A 20271-nucleotide genomic window follows, 5' to 3' on the forward strand; every position below is an offset into this window, starting at 1 on the left:
CACTTATAATGAGCAGACCTGGCATCCCTGATTGTGAGGTAATGCCCCAGTGCATCATGGGAGATTCCACTGGCTCTCTTTTAGATCTCCAAATATGAGCAAGAGAGAGAGAGAGAGAGAGAGAGAGAGAGAGAGAGAGAGAGAGAGAGAGAGAGAGAGAGAGAGAGAGAGAGAGAGAGAGAGAGAGAGAGAGAGAGAGAGAGAGAGAGAGAGAGACAGACAGACAGACAGACAGACAGACAGACAGACAGACAGACAGACAGACAGACAGACAGACAGACAGACAGACAGACAGACACAGACAGACAGACAGACAGACAGACAGACAGACAGACAGACAGATCTTTAACCCATGGTCATTCTAACAACAGGACAGGTCTGGTGACAGCCAGCTTTATAGTATAGTGAGCCCATCACAGGAGCCAATCAGCAGCCGGCTTCCATCTAAACGTCATCAGTCAGTCACCAAGGCAGCATTATAAAGTAATTCATGATGCAGTCTGTTCTATAGATCAGCTTCTCTAACCTTTTCACGTCAAGGACCCCAAATTGATCAATATTTGTCCGCCGACCCCCATCTGAAAATATGTTGTGCCAGAGACCCCCAAAAGCAAGGATTTGGTTTCAAATGTTCACTAATGTTCATGCAGACAGACAGACAGACAGACAGACAGACAGACAGACAGACAGACAGTATCACATGGTTAATTCACCCATTTAACATGAATGAATCCAACATATCAGTGTCTGTTAAATAAACAAGTCTATGAAGATTTCTATGAAATCTATGAAAAGGGGTCCATGCTTCATCTGTCTCTCTCAGCTAAGGGGTCCCTGCTTCATCTGTCTCTCTCAGCTAAGGGGTCCCTGCTTCATCTGTCTCTCTCAGCTAAGGGGTCCCTGCTTCATCTGTCTCTCTCAGCTAAGGGGTCCCTGCTTCATCTGTCTCTCTCAGCTAGGGGGTCCCTGCTTCATCTGTCTCTCAGCTAAGGGGTCCCTGTTTCATCTGTCTCTCTCAGCTAAGGGGTCCCTGTTTCATCTGTCTCTCTCAGCTAAGGGGTCCCTGCTTCATCTCTCTCTCAGCTAAGGGGTCCCTGCTTCATCTCTCTCTCAGCTAAGGGGTCCCTGCTTCATCTCTCTCTCAGCTAAGGGGTCCCTGCTTCATCTCTCTCTCAGCTAAGGGGTCCCTGCTTCATCTCTCTCTCAGCTAAGGGGTCCTCAAAATGGTGTTTCTTTTCTTTCTATAAAAATGTTGGAAAAGTGACTTTTCTTCATTTTGACAGAAATAACTTAAAAGTTATTGATCCAAAGCTCCACAATGGATTGATTTGATCACTAACATACAAGTGATGATCTGAAAATGCGTTGTGAGCTTGTAGATCCATCATAACTATTATCTCTAATCCCTAAACCTAATCTCTAAATGTCTAATCCTAACCTTTTTCTAATTGTAAACGTTTTCTTATTCTACTATAGTTGTGGGGACAGAGGGTCCTCACAATTAGTAACACACACACACACACATACACACACACACACACAGTGAACTACATTACCCATAATGCAACACCACTAAAATCAAAATCTGTTAATTGAATGCAGATCAAAGGAGGGGGGCGTGGCTTGTTAAAGGTCTTTTTTTTATTAGATGCAAATGTTTCTTTCTGCAAAGAAGAAGTTTATCTGTGTGGTTGAAAAGAAAAAAAAACAGAGGTAAATAATAATAATTACAACGTATTAAAAAATAATAACAATACAGAACAATGGCATAATCATAATCATAATAATCTGGAATATAATCTTGACAGGAGAGAGCTGGATGATGGAACAGTTGTGGCCATATTTAGAACAATAATCACAATAATCAGAATTTAAACTGCTCAAAAAATGACGTTGGGAAAAGAAAAACTTATTTCAAGCGATTATTTGTCCCGTTCGGGAACGCCAATCACTACCGTGTTTTATATATTATTGGAAAGCATGATTATAGTTATATCCACCTTTACAATGACTCATGTGTCGTCTATGATATTGGTTCTCAAAGTGGCGTCCCGGGACCCCCAGGGGTCCTTGGGGGGGGGGGGGGGGGGGGGGGGAGCGGTACCAGGGGGTCGCCAGCGAAAGTAGTCAATCGTTTTAACCACTTTATACATTTATATTTTGGCTATTCAAAAAACAGCAGATCTACAAGCTCATCTATTATTATTAATATTAATGTAATATTATTGAGTAATATTACATTTGATAACGTCCGTGTTTTTGAGAAAATCGATTTATTTTCTTACTCTTTGTAAAACATGTGTAATTATTATTAATATGAAAGAGTAAAATGTGTTTATTTGTGGAACACACTTCTTATATAATACAGGCTTTCCAATGATATAAAATACAATCTACTGATTGATATTATTGAAAGGGACTTTTATAATGACCATAAACCCATTTAGAACGGGAACGCACCTGTGTAACCATTATTTTATACGTTGGCTATTCAAACATAGCAGATCTACAAGCTCATAGCGCTGCAATGAGCTTGGAGATCTGCGATTTTTTTTTAAAGATCATGAAGATTTGTGCAAATCTTTGAATGTATATATTTCTTTAAAAGTGAAACATTTTGAACTCAGATCTTTGTTTCTGGAGGATTCTACAAATTTCTTCTAATAAAAATACTAACAGTTTAAAAAAAAATGTATTTGGCCACGGACCCCCATCTCAAAATATGTTGTTCCAGGGACCCCCCAGATGCAAAGAGTTTAGTTAAAAACCTTAAACCTTGTATATATATATATATTATATATTCAAAGATTTGCAATTTAAGATCTTTTCAAAAATAGCCAAAGAAATCTTGACACAGATGATGCGTTCATTTGTACATTTTAGATTTTAACCACTTTAACCATTATTCTATACTTTGGCTATTAAAAAATAGCAGATCTACAAGCTCATACAAACTTGTAGATCTGCTATTTTTGAATAATTGTGACAATTTGTGCAAATCTTTGAATATATATATATATATATATATATATTTTTTTTTTAAAGCCAACATTTGTAACTCAAATCTTTGCTTCATGAAGGGGTCCCTGGAACAACATACAAATCATTTTGGGGGTCCTTGACATGGAAACGTTTGAGCACCACTGATATTATATAATAGCAACATACATTTAAAAAAAGAAAACCTGTTGGGATTCAGAAGACATTTATAGAATCACCCAGAAGCAAAGATCTGAGTTACAAATGTTCACTTTAATTTTATTTATATATATATATATAAAAGATTTGCACACATTTTCACATTTTTTCGGGAAAGAAATAGCAGATCTACAAGCTCAGCGAGGCAACAAGCCTGTAGATCTGCTATTTTTTAATAACCCAAATAAATGTTAAAATGACACAGATCTTAATGGTTCATTATGATTGGTTGAAAAGCAGGAAGTGATCGGTCCCACATCGCTGCCTTTCTATTGGACGACAGTGTTCTCAACGGTAGGGTCGAGGACGCCAAAAAAAAAAAAAAAAAGGAAACCAAATGGACCCCCAGTTACAACCAGAGATAAACAAAGCGTGGTTCTCAAAGCGTGGTTCGGGGACCCCCAGGGGTCCTAGGGCTTCCCCATGTTAGTTAGGAACCAAATGGACCCTTACAGGTCTGTGACTCTGAGTACAAATGGAACCAAATGGACCCTTACAGGTCTGTGACTCTGAGAGTGTACAAATGAACCAAATGGACCCTTACAGGTCTGTGACTCTGAGAGTGTACAAATGAACCAAATGGACCCTTACAGGTCTGTGACTCTGAGTACAAATGGAACCAAATGGACCCTTACAGGTCTGTAACTCTGAGAGTGTACAAATGGAACCAAATGGACCCTTACAGGTCTGTAACTCTGTGTACAAATGAACCAAATGGACCCTTACAGGTCTGTAACTCTGTGTACAAATGGAACCAAATGGACCCTTACAGGTCTGTAACTCTGTGTACAAATGGAACCAAATGGACCCTTACAGGTCTGTGACTCTGTGTACAAATGGAACCAAATGGACCCTTACAGGTCTGTGACTCTGTGTACAAATGGAACCAAATGGACCCTTACAGGTCTGTGACTCTGTGTACAAATGGAACCAAATGGACCCTTACAGGTCTGTGACTCTGAGTACAAATGGAACCAAATGGACCCTTACAGGTCTGTGACTCTGTGTACAAATGGAACCAAATGGACCCTTACAGGTCTGTGACTCTGTGTACAAATGGAACCAAATGGACCCTTACAGGTCTGTGACTCTGAGTACAAATGGAACCAAATGGACCCTTACAGGTCTGTAACTCTGAGAGTGTACAAATGGAACCAAATGGACCCTTACAGGTCTGTGACTCTGTGTACAAATGGAACCAAATGGACCCTTACAGGTCTGTAACTCTGAGTACAAATGGAACCAAATGGACCCTTACAGGTCTGTAACTCTGAGTACAAATGGAACCAAATGGACCCGTTGTACACTCTCAGAGTTACATTAACACTGATGATACTACTAGTACATTGGGGGGGGGGTCCGCAAAGATCAAAATGGCATCAAATGGGGGTCCGTAGTCTTAATGCATAATGCAAGGACCCCTCCCCCCCAACCCCCAAAAAATGAGGGGGTCCATGAAATTAAAATGGTTCAGAATCACAGCTACAGCTGTAAAATGTCTTCTCTTATGGGGTCCCTGGTGTATCTGTTGAAGTGTGTGTACATTTTGGGGGTCCCTGGTGTATCTGTTGAAGTGTGTGTACATTTTGGGGGTCCCTGGTGTATCTGTTGAAGTGTGTGTACATTTTGGGGGTCCCTGGTGTATCTGTTGAAGTGTGTGTACATTTTGGGGGTCCCTCGACATGAGAAGCACCTTTTTTTTTTAAAGGAGTAGTTCACCCCAAAATAATGACACATTTTCTATCAATTACACATGAAACACATGGAGGTTTTTTTCTTGTGTGTAATTGATAGAAAACAAGTTACTTTTTTGTGAACTATTCCTTTAACCCATTAAGACCAGGAACGCATACCGTGTCATTTTAAGATTTCTTTGCAATTGCAGATCTATAAGCTCATAGATCTTATAGATCTTATAGATCTGCATTTATTTATTCATTTTAATATGGAAGATATTTTGTGCAAATCTTTGAATATATATATATTTGTTTTGAAACAACATTTATAACTCAAAGGGAGGTCCCTTTTGAGAGGTCCCTTTTGGGAGGTCTTTTTGGGAGGTCCCTTTTGGGAGGTCTTTTTGGGAGGTCCCTTTTGGGAGGTCTTTTTGGGAGGTCCCTTTTGGGAGGTCTTTTTGGGAGGTCCCTTTTGGGAGGTCTTTTTGGGAGGTCCCTTTTGGGAGGTCCTGCAACAGACATATTTTACAAATGTTAGCTTTGAAAACATATTCAAAGATTTGCACACATTTTTCACGATTAAAAATGTAAAAACAAATAGCAGCTCTACAAGCTCACAGCCGCGCTGTGAGCTTGTAGAGCTGCTATTTTTGAATAGCCCAAATAAATCTTAAAATGACAGATGCTTCCCCTGTGAAACAGCAGCCAATCAAAACACACGTACAAAAAAAGACAGCTTATTGGTTCCTGGAAAAAAAATATGAATATAAAAAATGATCCTTGATTTTATTATAATAATAATAATAATAATAATAATAATAATAATTCCCACCAGCGTTGCTTGTTATCACCTGTATTTACAACAGCACCCCCTACAGTTGTGTAAGTGTTAGTGCATGCCGCCCCGCCCCCAAACTGCCGTCTCAAAGTAAATATATACGTTATGATCATAACCACATTAAAGGCATAGTACGTAAAGTTGGCTATGATCATAACCACATTAAAGGCATAGTACGTAACGTTGGCTATGATCATAACCACATTAAAGGCATAGTACGTAACGTTGGCTATGATCATAACCACATTAAAGGCTATGATCGTAACCACATTAAAGGCATATTACGTAACGTTGGCCCATGTTTCCATAATATATATATATATTTATTTTTTTTAACCCTTCATTTTCCCTCTCCAGTGGTTCTCGAACATTTTAGCTCAAGAGCCCGTTTGCCCGGGACCCAGACTTAGTGAAAATAGCAGATCTATAAGCTCGCAAAGTTTTTCTCGGCGCCGAGTTGTGAGCTTGTAGATCTGCTATTTTCACTACTTCTTAAACTTAAAAATTTATAAATTGAATTCATTTTTTTTTTTTTTTTTTTATGAAAAACTTTAGAAAAATGTTGGATTTTTTTTCAGTTAAAAACTTGTGATTTCTTTGATCAAACTTTTTAAAATCTTTTGAAATAATACAGACCTGTAAGACCTGTAAGGGTCCATTTGGTTCCATGTGTAGACCAGACCTGTAAGGGTCCATTTGGTTCCATGTGTACACTCTCAGAGTTACAGACCTGTAAGGGTCCATCCAGGGACCCCCAGGGGTATGATGGTTAAAAACACATATGTATATATATATATTTGTGGTTTTGTTATGCAGCGCTAAGTTGCGTACTGTGCCTTTAAACAGAGGTAACATGGTTATAATCATAACAAATGAAAATAAAAAAAGAGAAAGTCAAATAAAAAGAGGGATGAAGTACTGAAGTCTCTCTCTTGGTTTGTTTCATTTCTTTAAATATTTTCCGTCAGAAACTGGAAGCTTTTTGTTTCCTTTGTTTTTTATAACTTTATGTTTTAATGTTTTTCTGTAAATACAAAAAAAAAAAAAAAGAAAAGCAACGACAACGAAAAAAAAAAAAAAGAAAATGAAGAAAAATATAAACGTCCGTCCGTCCGTCCGTCTCGTCTCCTGTCCAAATGTCCGGCCTTTCCTCATGCAAAGCTCCGCCCCTTGGCTCCGCCCCCTCCTCGTGGTCCAATGAGTTCCGTTCGTTTTTTTTTTTTATCAAAATACAGATTTACAAAAAAAACAGACGGGAAAAAGATCCGAAAAGTACAAACTAAGCCACGCCTCTCCGCTCAGTTCAGAATGGGGGGGGGGGGGGGGGGCGGGGCTGTTTAGTCCCCACCCACACAGACCACACCCACCACCATCATCATCATCATCATCATCATCCAGTCTCTTTTTGCACGACTTTCTCTACAAAATAAAAGCGTCTAAATGCCTGATTCAGACGCTTTGTTCAGTCACATGATGATGGGCTGCTGTATCGTGCAACCCCCCCCCCCCCCCAAAAAATATAGTAGATCTATAAGCTCTATAACAGCATAGAGCTTATAGATCTACTTTGTTTTGGGATGGGGGGGGGGTGAGCAGGAGGAGGACGGAGGTCTTTTTGTCGAGACGCGGCGAAGAAAACACGAACCCCCCCCCCCCCCCCCCCGAAAAAGGTTCAAATGTCTGCCATTGGTCGGTTCGTTGGCTGTGGCCCCTCCCCTCTCAGGAGAAGGCCAGGGAGTTGGCCCCGCCCACCGTGGTGGAGTTGTTGCTGCTGCTGTTCCCTCCAGCGTGAGGCGCTGTGGTGGCCAGACGCTGCAGTGACACCATGTGGGCCATGCTGCTGGACGGCCTGAGAGGAGAGACCAGACCCTGAGCCTGAGGGAACCTCTGATGATACCTGTCTAACCTCAGGTACTTTACTGTCACCAGTTTACCTATGAGAGAGAGACATAGAGACACACAGAGAGAGAGATGAGAGAGAGACATAGACACACACAGAGAGAGAGAGAGAGAGAGAGTTATATTAGACCCTGAGCCTGAGGGAACCTCTGATGATACCTGTCTAACCTCAGGTACTTTACTGTCACCAGTTTACCTACAGTATGAGAGAGAGACATAGACACACAGAGAGAGAGATGAGAGAGAGACATAGAGACACACAGAGAGAGAGAGAGAGAGAGAGAGTTATATTAGACCCTGAGCCTGAGGGAACCTCTGATGATACCTGTCTAACCTCAGGTACTTTATTGTCACCAGTTTACCTATGAGAGAGAGACATAGACACACACAGAGAGAGAGAGAGTTATAGGTACTTTACTGTCACCAGTTTACCTATGAGAGAGAGACATAGACACACACAGAGAGAGAGAGAGTTATAGGTACTTTACTGTCACCAGTTTACCTATGAGAGAGAGACATAGACACACACAGAGAGAGAGAGAGTTATAGGTACTTTACTGTCACCAGTTTACCTATGAGAGAGAGACATAGACACACACAGAGAGAGAGAGTTATAGGTACTTTACTGTGACTAGTTTACCTATGAGAGAGAGACATAGACACACACAGAGAGAGAGAGAGTTATAGGTACTTTACTGTGACTAGTTTACCTACAGTATGAGAGAGAGACATAGAGACACAGAGAGAGAGATGAGAGAGAGACATAGAGACACAGAGAGAGAGAGAGAGAGTTATAGGTACTTTACTGTGACTAGTTTACCTATGAGAGAGAGACATAGAGACACAGAGAGAGAGAGACCCAGGGACGCCCAGACGCAAAGAAGTTAAAAATGTTAGTTTAAAATAATATATATTCAAAGATTTGCACAATCTTTCACAATTTAAAAAAAATAGCAGATCTACAAGCTCATAGAGCCGCTCTATGAGCTTGTAGATCTGCTATTTTTTGAAAAACTGTGTTGACAACCCGTGCATATTGGCTACAAGTGGGCGTGCCATCAGATCAGGAAGCAGACCGCGCTTTACCCAATCAAATGCAGTGGGCGGGATTTACGTGTGTGCCGTTCTTTCCCCACTGGAAACAAACCTAGACTCATGTAACAACAGCGTCCTCAGAGCAGACAAAACCATAGAAAGATATTCACATTTTAACTTGCTCTTTCATCATAGAAACAAGTTGGTTTATAACCAAAACCTCCATGTTCTCTGGGAGAAATGGTGTTAGTGTTCCGTGTAGAAATGTTGTTAGTGGGAATGAAAACATAGTCGCACCACCGGAAGTGGAGCGCTGAGGGAGGGCAGACCTAAACCCTGGTTTCCCTGAACACGGGTCCTCCGTTCAGCTCCGCCCAGAGCCAAATGAATAAGTAAAAAAGGCATTGTTTTTCCTTTTTATTTGGCGATGGGTTGGTTCCCAGATTGCCTTCCGGCTCATGTATCTGGTAGGAGACACAAAGTAGAGTCTTTGTGTCTCCTACCGGAAATACACCCGCTCATCACATTATTGTCTTAGGAATGAGACAAAAAATAAATAAAACATCTCCATGAAGTGACTAATCCATAGAAAAAAAGTAATTATTTGGGTGAACTATCCCTTTAATGATGTATTGATGTATTTATTGTCTTACCGTCGAACCAGGAGCCGTGCAGAGCCTTGAAGGCTTTCCCTGAGTGGTCTGCAGACACACACTTCACATACACACAGCCCTGTGGAGAGAACACACACACACACACACACACACACACACACACACACACACACACACACACACACACACACACACACACACCATGGCATCAGAAACACACAGATCTACAAGCTCAGCACCCTGAGGAGAGAACACAGCGTCACAGAGGAATAAAGCTGAATAAAAGGTTTGTGTTCTGATCAAACAGCATGAAATGAACCTTTACAGGCCGTGACCCCCAAAAGAATCATATTTGAGCAGTATATTTAAAGGGTAAGACCACTGTGGTAGAGGTTTGGGTTGTGTATTTACCTTGATGCCATGATGTAACTCCAAAGGTGGACAAGAAAATCTAAAATAATTGCTCCATTGATTAGAAATTGATAATTCAAAATATGCTCCTCATTGACTTACATTGTACGGTAAAACAGTTCTCAAAGTCACTCTTTAAGCACATAAACAAACACAAACAAAGTTGATTCAGACAATATAGAACATCACCAAACCCACTACTGTTTTTTTTTTAAATAAAAATGTCAACTTCCTGTTGATTTTGCTATTTTTATTAAGAAGAAAACCTGGACTGGATTCGCGGATCCGGATCTTCAAATAGTAAAATCAGCAGGAAGTTCAAATATGTATTAAAAAAACAAACAGTAGTGTGTTTGGTGATGTTCTATATTGTCTGAATCAGCTTTGTTCGTGTTCATTTACGTGCTTAAAGAGTGACTTTGAGATCTGTTTCACCGTACAATGTAAGTCAATGAGGAGCAAATTTAGAATTATCAATTTCTAATCAATGGAGCAATTATTTTTGATTTCTTGCCCACCTTAGGAGTTACATCATGGCAAGGTAAACACACAACCAAACCTCTACCACAGTGGTCTTGCCCTTTAAGCCACACAGTGATATATAGACTATTATACGGTGTAGCTGTATATATACTGTATATTTTAATCATTGGTATGACTAAAAGTGTTAAGTTTTAGTATAACTGTGTCAATGTAACCTTAGTATTCAAAGAAACTGTGTTTATCAAAGCATGATAGGTGAGAGGCTCTCTCTCTCTCTCTCTCTCTCTCTCTCTCTCTCTCTCTCTCTCTCTCAAATGACATAAGATTACACAGCAGAATTCAGAGTGTTAGTTCCCAGCCAGGAAGTAGAAAACTAAAAATGCCAAATTATAATAGACAAAGGTTTCCAGGGTTCCCACACATTTTTAACAATGAATTTTCAAAACTTTTCCATAACTTTTCCAAAGTATTTTAACCCCATTTCCAGGACTATAGAAATCATACACTACAGTGTGTGTTTAGTGTGTGTATACACACAGACTATAGAAATCAAACACTACAGTGTGTGTTTAGTGTGTGTATACACACAGACTATAGAAATCATACACTACAGTGTGTGTTTAGTGTGTGTATACACACAGACTATAGAAATCAAACACTACAGTGTGTGTTTAGTGTGTGTATACACACAGACTATAGAAATCATACACTACAGTGTGTGTTTAGTGTGTGTATACACACAGACTATAGAAATCATACACTACAGTGTGTGTTTAGTGTGTGTATACACACAGACTATAGAAATCATACACTACAGTGTGTGTTTAGTGTGTGTATACACACAGACTATAGAAATCATACACTACAGTGTGTGTTTAGTGTGTGTATACACACAGACTATAGAAATCATACACTACAGTGTGTGTTTAGTGTGTGTATACACACAGACTATAGAAATCATACACTACAGTGTGTGTTTAGTGTGTGTATACACACAGACTATAGAAATCATACACTACAGTGTGTGTTTAGTGTGTGTATACACACAGACTATAGAAATCATACACTACAGTGCAATAATAAGACTCTTAAACCAGTGTGCCATCAATGCCCCAAGACGGACTCGAGCGAAGGTGTCACGTGACAAAAAGAACAGATCTACAAGCTAACAACGTATCAGTAACACTGCATTTCACCACATTTGACCTGTCTTTCACCTAATGTTTGACAAAAACAATGCATTTCGTTGCTGTCGGGGAGAAACCTCTCATCTACAGTGTCACACAAAAGCATCAAAAGTAGCAGATCTACAAGCTCGAAACGCGGCGCGAAGCGACGCGTTTCGAGCTTGTAGATCTGCTACTTTTGCCATTTTAGAATTTAAATCCTGAAAACTAACAGTTTTGAACATTTTCCAAAACATTTGATTCATTCCAAACCTTTTCCAGGGCCTGGAAAACTGTTTTTCTAATTTCAAAATATTTCCAGGAATTTCATGACCGTGGGAACCCTGGGTTTCATAGACGCTTATCGCAACCAAAGGTTAGGGAGTGTAGGGCCATGGAAGGGAGGTGAAGGAGTCCAGAGGCCTGTGACGGGGAAGGTGTGGAGTCAGCCTCGTCCTCTGAAGCCAACATCAAGATCTAGTTGATAATGTTTTTATGACGTAACGCTGGGAGAGGGAAAGGATGCTTCAGGCTAGAAATATCGCCCTGTCTCGAGCATCATTACTCTGTGATTAGGGAGAGATTTGTGTATCCAGCGCGCTGTTATTTGAGTGGTATTTATTGTATCTTTACTGTTTGTTTGATAATTCATTCTGATAGTTTCATAGGCTCAGAAATAATTGTAAACTTAGTTTAAGGATAATAAATGATTTGATCTTACAAATTGTAAATCTCCTGTCACTTTATTTAACCCTTTAAGCCCTGAAGAAGCATCTGTGTCACTTTTTGATTTGAGCAAAAAAGCATTTTTTTTTTACTCTTTGGCTATTCAAAAAATAGCAGATCTACAAGCTCATAGCGCGGCACCGAGTGCCGCGCTATGAGCTTGTAGATCTGCTATTTTAGAAACATCGTTATTTTTTTGCAAATCTTGAGATTTGAGTTTCAAAAGCGAACATTTGTAACTCAAATCTTTGCTTCTGGGGGATTTAACAGTTTTTTGAAAAAAACATATGTCGCCATAATATCAGTGGTTCTTTTTTCCATGTCAAGGACCCCCAAAATGACATGTATTTAGCCACAGACCCCCATCTAAAAATATATGTTTCAGGGACCCCCGGAAGCAAAGATTCTAGTTAAAATTGTTCGCTTTAAAACAATATATATATATTAAAAGATTTGCACACATTTTCACGATTTTTCACAGAAGAATCATTACACAGGGCGGATGGAAGTGGAACGTTTTTTGGAATGATGTCACGTCCACATAGTTCTTCTCTGAGTGACATGGATCATCACAGAGCTGTGTTACGCTGCCTCAGACTTAACAGCGGGCCTCATTATTTTTAAAGAACGACCTTATGCTTCTTGGCGGGCAAGTGGACTATTTAATAGAAGGACTTTATGCGTCCATGGCAGGAAATGAGTTAAAATGTGTTCTATCTGAGCTAACATACATAACATCATGTTTCATTAACCCTTGAGTAGTGAAGGGGGGGGATCATCTGTCACTTTCTGTATATAGTTTAATAGTAATGTTTCTCTGTGTGTTAATAAGCATTTAATCTGGTTTGACCTTCTTCTGATCAGTGTCTGGATCTATCTGTGTGTGTGTGTGTGTGTGTGTGTGTGTGTGTGTGTGTGTGTACCTCTCTAGAGTTCTTGTCCACAGCGATGTGAACGATGCCATCGTTGTCGCTGCATTTCTCCAGGATGGCTTCATGGATGGCAAGGTGCCAGTTCTCCCCCACCTCCCTACACACACACACACACACACACACACACACACACACACACACACACACACACACACACACACACACAGGCACGCGCGCACACACACACACACACACACACACACACACACACAGGGTTTTGAATGAGAATGTAGTCATTGTGTGAAAACACTGAATCAGACAGACAGACAGACAGACAGACAGACAGACAGACAGACAGACAGACAGACAGGTGATCCCAAAACCTATACAACGTGTGCAAGGACGCGCTGTGATTGGCCAATACGCTTGTATTATTATTATTAATCTCTATTATTATTAATCTCAATGGGGGTGTTGAACTGTTCTACCATGGGGTGGACGAGAGGAGAAATGGGGTCTAAGGTATCATCCTGGAATACAACCTGGAAAAGGTCGTCTATGGACGTGTTTAGCCCAAGGAGTGGTTGCAATGGATTCAGAATCATAAAACAAACCCTAGTTTGACCTCACATGCTACTGAACACACAATGAAATGTATGATCTTAAGGTTAAGGGTGCAGCTGTCACAGACTCCTCTAGGGGAAAGTGCATTTCAGTCTTTATGAGATGTGAAGAGTGAAGACAATTCATGGTAAGGAATTTATCCCCAGATTTGTCATTATTCTGATAATATTCCCTGACTTACATAACAGGATCAAACATGCTTCCCTTGCTGATGAAGGCGGTCGCATTTTTCTTTCCTCCTGACCCTTATCTCTCCACTCCTCCACCTCTCCTCTCTACACTGTACCCACTGTACCCACCAACAATCCCTCTCTACACTGTACCCACCAACAATCCCTCTCTACACTGTACCCACCAACAATCCCTCTCTACACTGTACCCACCAACAATCCCTCTCTACACTGTACCCACCAACAATCCCTCTCTACACTGTACCCACCAACAATCCCTCTCTACACTGTACCCACCAACAATCCCTCTCTACACTGTACCCACCAACAATCCCTCTCTACACTGTACCCACCAACAATCCCTCTCTACACTGTACCCACCAACAATCCCTCTCTACACTGTACCCACCAACAATCCCTCTCTACACTGTACCCACCAACAATCCCTCTCTACACTGTACCCACCAACAATCCCTCTCTACACTGTACCCACCAACAATCCCTCTCTACACTGTACCCACCAACAATCCCTCTGTACACTGTACCCACCAACAATCCCTCTGTACACTGTACCCACCAACAATCCCTCTCTACACTGTACCCACCAACAATCCCTCTCTACACTGTACCCACCAACAATCCCTCTCTACACTGTACCCACCAACAATCCCTCTCTACACTGTACCCACCAACAATCCCTCTCTACACTGTACCCACCAACAATCCCTCTCTACACTGTACCCACCAACAATCCCTCTCTACACTGTACCCACCAACAATCCCTCTCTACACTGTACCCACCAACAATCCCTCTCTACACTGTACCCACCAACAATCCCTCTCTACACTGTACCCACCAACAATCCCTCTCTACACTGTACCCACCAACAATCCCTCTCTACACTGTACCCACCAACAATCCCTCTCTACACTGTACCCACCAACAATCCCTCTCTACACTGTACCCACCAACAATCCCTCTCTACACTGTACCCACCAACAATCCCTCTCTACACTGTAACCACCAACAATCCCTCTCTACACTGTACCCACCAACAATCCCTCTCTACACTGTACCCACCAACAATCCCTCTCTACACTGTACCCACCAACAATCCCTCTCTACACTGTACCCACCAACAATCCCTCTCTACACTGTACCCACCAACAATCCCTCTCTACACTGTACCCACCAACAATCCCTCTCTACACTGTACCCACCAACAATCCCTCTCTACACTGTACCCACCAACAATCCCTCTACACTGTACCCACCAACAATCCCTCTCTACACTGTACCCACCAACAATCCCTCTCTACACTGTACCCACCAACAATCCCTCTCTACACTGTACCCACCAACAATCCCTCTCTACACTGTACCCACCAACAATCCCTCTCTACACTGTACCCACCAACAATCCCTCTCTACACTGTACCCACCAACAATCCCTCTCTACACTGTACCCACCAACAATCCCTCTCTACACTGTAACCACCAACAATCCCTCTCTACACTGTACCCACCAACAATCCCTCTCTACACTGTACCCACCAACAATCCCTCTCTACACTGTACCCACCAACAATCCCTCTCTACACTGTACCCACCAACAATCCCTCTCTACACTGTACCCACCAACAATCCCTCTCTACACTGTACCCACCAACAATCCCTCTCTACACTGTACCCACCAACAATCCCTCTCTACACTGTACCCACCAACAATCCCTCTCTACACTGTACCCACCAACAATCCCTCTCTACACTGTACCCACCAACAATCCCTCTCTACACTGTACCCACCAACAATCCCTCTCTACACTGTACCCACCAACAATCCCTCTCTACACTGTACCCACCAACAATCCCTCTCTACACTGTACCCACCAACAATCCCTCTCTACACTGTACCCACCAACAATCCCTCTCTACACTGTACCCACCAACAATCCCTCTCTACACTGTACCCACCAACAATCCCTCTCTACACTGTACCCACCAACAATCCCTCTCTACACTGTAACCACCAACAATCCCTCTCTACACTGTACCCACCAACAATCCCTCTCTACACTGTACCCACCAACAATCCCTCTCTACACTGTACCCACCAACAATCCCTCTCTACACTGTACCCACCAACAATCCCTCTCTACACTGTACCCACCAACAATCCCTCTCTACACTGTACCCACCAACAATCCCTCTCTACACTGTACCCACCAACAATCCCTCTCTACACTGTACCCACCAACAATCCCTCTACACTGTACCCACCAACAATCCCTCTCTACACTGTACCCACCAACAATCCCTCTCTACACTGTACCCACCAACAATCCCTCTCTACACTGTACCCACCAACAATCCCTCTCTACACTGTACCCACCAACAATCCCTCTCTACACTGTACCCACCAACAATCCCTCTCTACACTGTACCCACCAACAATCCCTCTCTACACTGTACCCACCAACAATCCCTCTCTACACTGTACCCACCAACAATCCCTCTCTACACTGTACCCACCAACAATCCCTCTCTACACTGTACCCACCAACAATCCCTCTCTACACTGTACCCACCAACAATCCCTCTCTACACTGTACCCACCAACAATCCCTCTCTACACTGTACCCACTGTACCCACCAACAATCCCTCTCTACACTGTACCCACTGTACCCACCAACAATCCCTCTCTACACTGTACCCACCAACAATCCCTCTCTACACTGTACCCACCAACAATCCCTCTCTACACTGTACCCACCAACAATCCCTCTCTACACTGTACCCACCAACAATCCCTCTCTACACTGTACCCACCAACAATCCCTCTCTACACTGTACCCACCAACAATCCCTCTCTACACTGTACCCACCAACAATCCCTCTCTACACTGTACCCACCAACAATCCCTCTCTACACTGTACCCACCAACAATCCCTCTCTACACTGTACCCACCAACAATCCCTCTCTACACTGTACCCACCAACAATCCCTCTCTACACTGTACCCACCAACAATCCCTCTACACTGTACCCACCAACAACCCCTCTCTACACTGTACCCACCAACAATCCCTCTCTACACTGTACCCACCAACAATCCCTCTCTACACTGTACCCACCAACAATCCCTCTCTACACTGTACCCACCTACAATCCCTCTCTACACTGTACCCACCAACAATCCCTCTCTACACTGTACCCACCAACAATCCCTCTCTACACTGTACCCACCAACAATCCCTCTCTACACTGTACCCACCAACAATCCCTCTCTACACTGTACCCACCAACAATCCCTCTCTACACTGTACCCACCAACAATCCCTCTCTACACTGTACCCACCAACAATCCCTCTCTACACTGTACCCACCAACAATCCCTCTGTACACTGTACCCACCAACAATCCCTCTCTACACTGTACCCACCAACAATCCCTCTCTACACTGTACCCACCAACAATCCCTCTCTACACTGTACCCACCAACAATCCCTCTCTACACTGTACCCACCAACAATCCCTCTCTACACTGTACCCACCAACAATCCCTCTCTACACTGTACCCACCAACAATCCCTCTCTACACTGTACCCACCAACAGCCCCTCTCTACACTGTACCCACCAACAATCCCTCTCTACACTGTACCCACCAACAATCCCTCTCTACACTGTACCCACCAACAACCCCTCTCTACACTGTACCCACCAACAATCCCTCTCTACACTGTACCCACCAACAATCCCTCTCTACACTGTACCCACCAACAATCCCTCTCTACACTGTACCCACCAACAATCCCTCTCTACACTGTACCCACCAACAATCCCTCTCTACACTGTACCCACCAACAACCCCTCTCTACACTGTACCCACCAACAATCCCTCTCTACACTGTACCCACCAACAACCCCTCTCTACACTGTACCCACCAACAATCCCTCTCTACACTGTACCCACCAACAATCCCTCTGTACACTGTACCCACCAACAATCCCTCTCTACACTGTACCCACCAACAATCCCTCTCTACACTGTACCCACCAACAATCCCTCTCTACACTGTACCCACCAACAATCCCTCTCTACACTGTACCCACCAACAATCCCTCTCTACACTGTACCCACCAACAATCCCTCTCTACACTGTACCCACCAACAATCCCTCTCTACACTGTACCCACCAACAACCCCTCTCTACACTGTACCCACCAACAATCCCTCTCTACACTGTACCCACCAACAATCCCTCTCTACACTGTACCCACCAACAACCCCTCTCTACACTGTACCCACCAACAACCCCTCTCTACACTGTACCCACCAACAATCCCTCTCTACACTGTACCCACCAACAATCCCTCTCTACACTGTACCCACCAACAATCCCTCTCTACACTGTACCCACCAACAACCCCTCTCTACACTGTACCCACCAACAATCCCTCTCTACACTGTACCCACCAACAACCCCTCTCTACACTGTACCCACCAACAATCCCTCTCTACACTGTACCCACCAACAATCCCTCTCTACACTGTACCCACCAACAATCCCTCTCTACACTGTACCCACCAACAATCCCTCTCTACACTGTACCCACCAACAATCCCTCTCTACACTGTACCCACCAACAATCCCTCTCTACACTGTACCCACCAACAATCCCTCTCTACACTGTACCCACCAACAACCCCTCTCTACACTGTACCCACCAACAACCCCTCTCTACACTGTACCCACCAACAATCCCTCTCTACACTGTACCCACCAACAATCCCTCTCTACACTGTACCCACCAACAATCCCTCTCTACACTGTACCCACCAACAACCCCTCTCTACACTGTACCCACCAACAATCCCTCTCTACACTGTACCCACCAACAACCCCTCTCTACACTGTACCCACCAACAATCCCTCTCTACACTGTACCCACCAACAATCCCTCTCTACACTGTACCCACCAACAATCCCTCTCTACACTGTACCCACCAACAATCCCTCTCTACACTGTACCCACCAACAACCCCTCTCTACACTGTACCCACCAACAACCCCTCTCTACACTGTACCCACCAACAATCCCTCTCTACACTGTACCCACCAACAATCCCTCTCTACACTGTACCCACCAACAATCCCTCTCTACACTGTACCCACCAACAACCCCTCTCTACACTGTACCCACCAACAATCCCTCTCTACACTGTACCCACCAACAACCCCTCTCTACACTGTACCCACCAACAATCCCTCTCTACACTGTACCCACCAACAATCCCTCTCTACACTGTACCCACCAACAATCCCTCTCTACACTGTACCCACCAACAATCCCTCTCTACACTGTACCCACCAACAATCCCTCTCTACACTGTACCCACCAACAATCCCTCTCTACACTGTACCCACCAACAATCCCTCTCTACACTGTACCCACCAACAACCCCTCTCTACACTGTACCCACCAACAACCCCTCTCTACACTGTACCCACCAACAATCCCTCTCTACACTGTACCCACCAACAATCCCTCTCTACACTGTACCCACCAACAATCCCTCTCTACACTGTACCCACCAACAACCCCTCTCTACACTGTACCCACCAACAATCCCTCTCTACACTGTACCCACCAACAACCCCTCTCTACACTGTACCCACCAACAATCCCTCTCTACACTGTACCCACCAACAATCCCTCTCTACACTGTACCCACCAACAATCCCTCTCTACACTGTACCCACCAACAATCCCTCTCTACACTGTACCCACCAACAATCCCTCTCTACACTGTACCCACCAACAATCCCTCTCTACACTGTACCCACCAACAATCCCTCTCTACACTGTACCCACCAACAATCCCTCTCTACACTGTACCCACCAACAATCCCGGGTGAAAAACATGGACATTCTTAACTGGTCGTTAAACGCCATAGACCAAATTCTCTCAACACGAAAAACTGGACCTGAGGACCCCAGCTGCCCCGATGGGACTTATCTGGCCGGATACATGGGCGATACCACTACAAGAGTTCTGTGTCCATCGAGGACATTGAAGATGTTTATAATTTCGCTCTTATGATAACAGGTTTTTTGCTGATTGGAACGGGCACTGCACTTGTGTGTCGGAAAATTGTCAAGACGTCTGCCCTGGATGGAGCCCCCAGGCTGCCTGTAATGATAGTAGAGATGGGCAGAGCGCTGACGACTCAGACGGGTGTGACCGCTGAACTGAAACGCAACACGAATAACATCAACGAGAGGGTCCTCAAGCTGGACAACATCACCGGACTGAGGCGCGACATGGATAACATCTACGAGAGAGTCCTCAAGATAGACACCAAGCTGGACACCAAGCTGGCATCGATCTTGGAGAGAGAGTCCAAGCTGGACACCAAGCTGGCATCGATCTTGGAGAGAGAGTCCAAGCTGGACACCAAGCTGGCATCGCTCTCTGAGAAAGAACACATGTTGGACAACATCAAGACATCGATCTCGGACCTGAAACGTGTTGTGGACGACATCTCAGCC

The 20271-nt window shown here is 43.5% G+C and overlaps 2 protein-coding genes across 4 annotated transcripts in view; both read right to left on the reverse strand.

Annotated features, from left to right (window-relative positions):
* The window catches only part of LOC311039739 (NACHT, LRR and PYD domains-containing protein 3-like), a 246419-nt gene that overhangs the window by 106784 nt on the left and 119364 nt on the right, over positions 1-20271 (reverse strand). The window lies entirely within an intron of this gene.
* The window catches only part of lemd3 (LEM domain containing 3), a 54891-nt gene continuing 37713 nt past the window's right edge, over positions 3094-20271 (reverse strand). For 2 of the 3 annotated variants that reach the window (XM_084049698.1, XM_084049699.1), the window contains 3 exons: positions 12970-13075; positions 9300-9378; positions 3094-7646 (listed from right to left, as the gene is read on the reverse strand). In XM_084049698.1, coding sequence (XP_083905824.1) covers positions 7432-7646; positions 9300-9378; positions 12970-13075 — 400 coding nt within the window. In that variant the 3' untranslated portion in view covers positions 3094-7431. The remainder of the gene's footprint in view (positions 7647-9299; positions 9379-12969; positions 13076-20271) is intronic. The other variant, XR_014600197.1, reaches the window with a different exon arrangement.

This window comes from Gymnoscopelus microlampas, assembly GCF_963454915.1.
Source record: "Gymnoscopelus microlampas genome assembly, chromosome: 23".
Classification (NCBI taxonomy): Eukaryota; Metazoa; Chordata; class Actinopteri; order Myctophiformes; family Myctophidae; genus Gymnoscopelus; species Gymnoscopelus microlampas.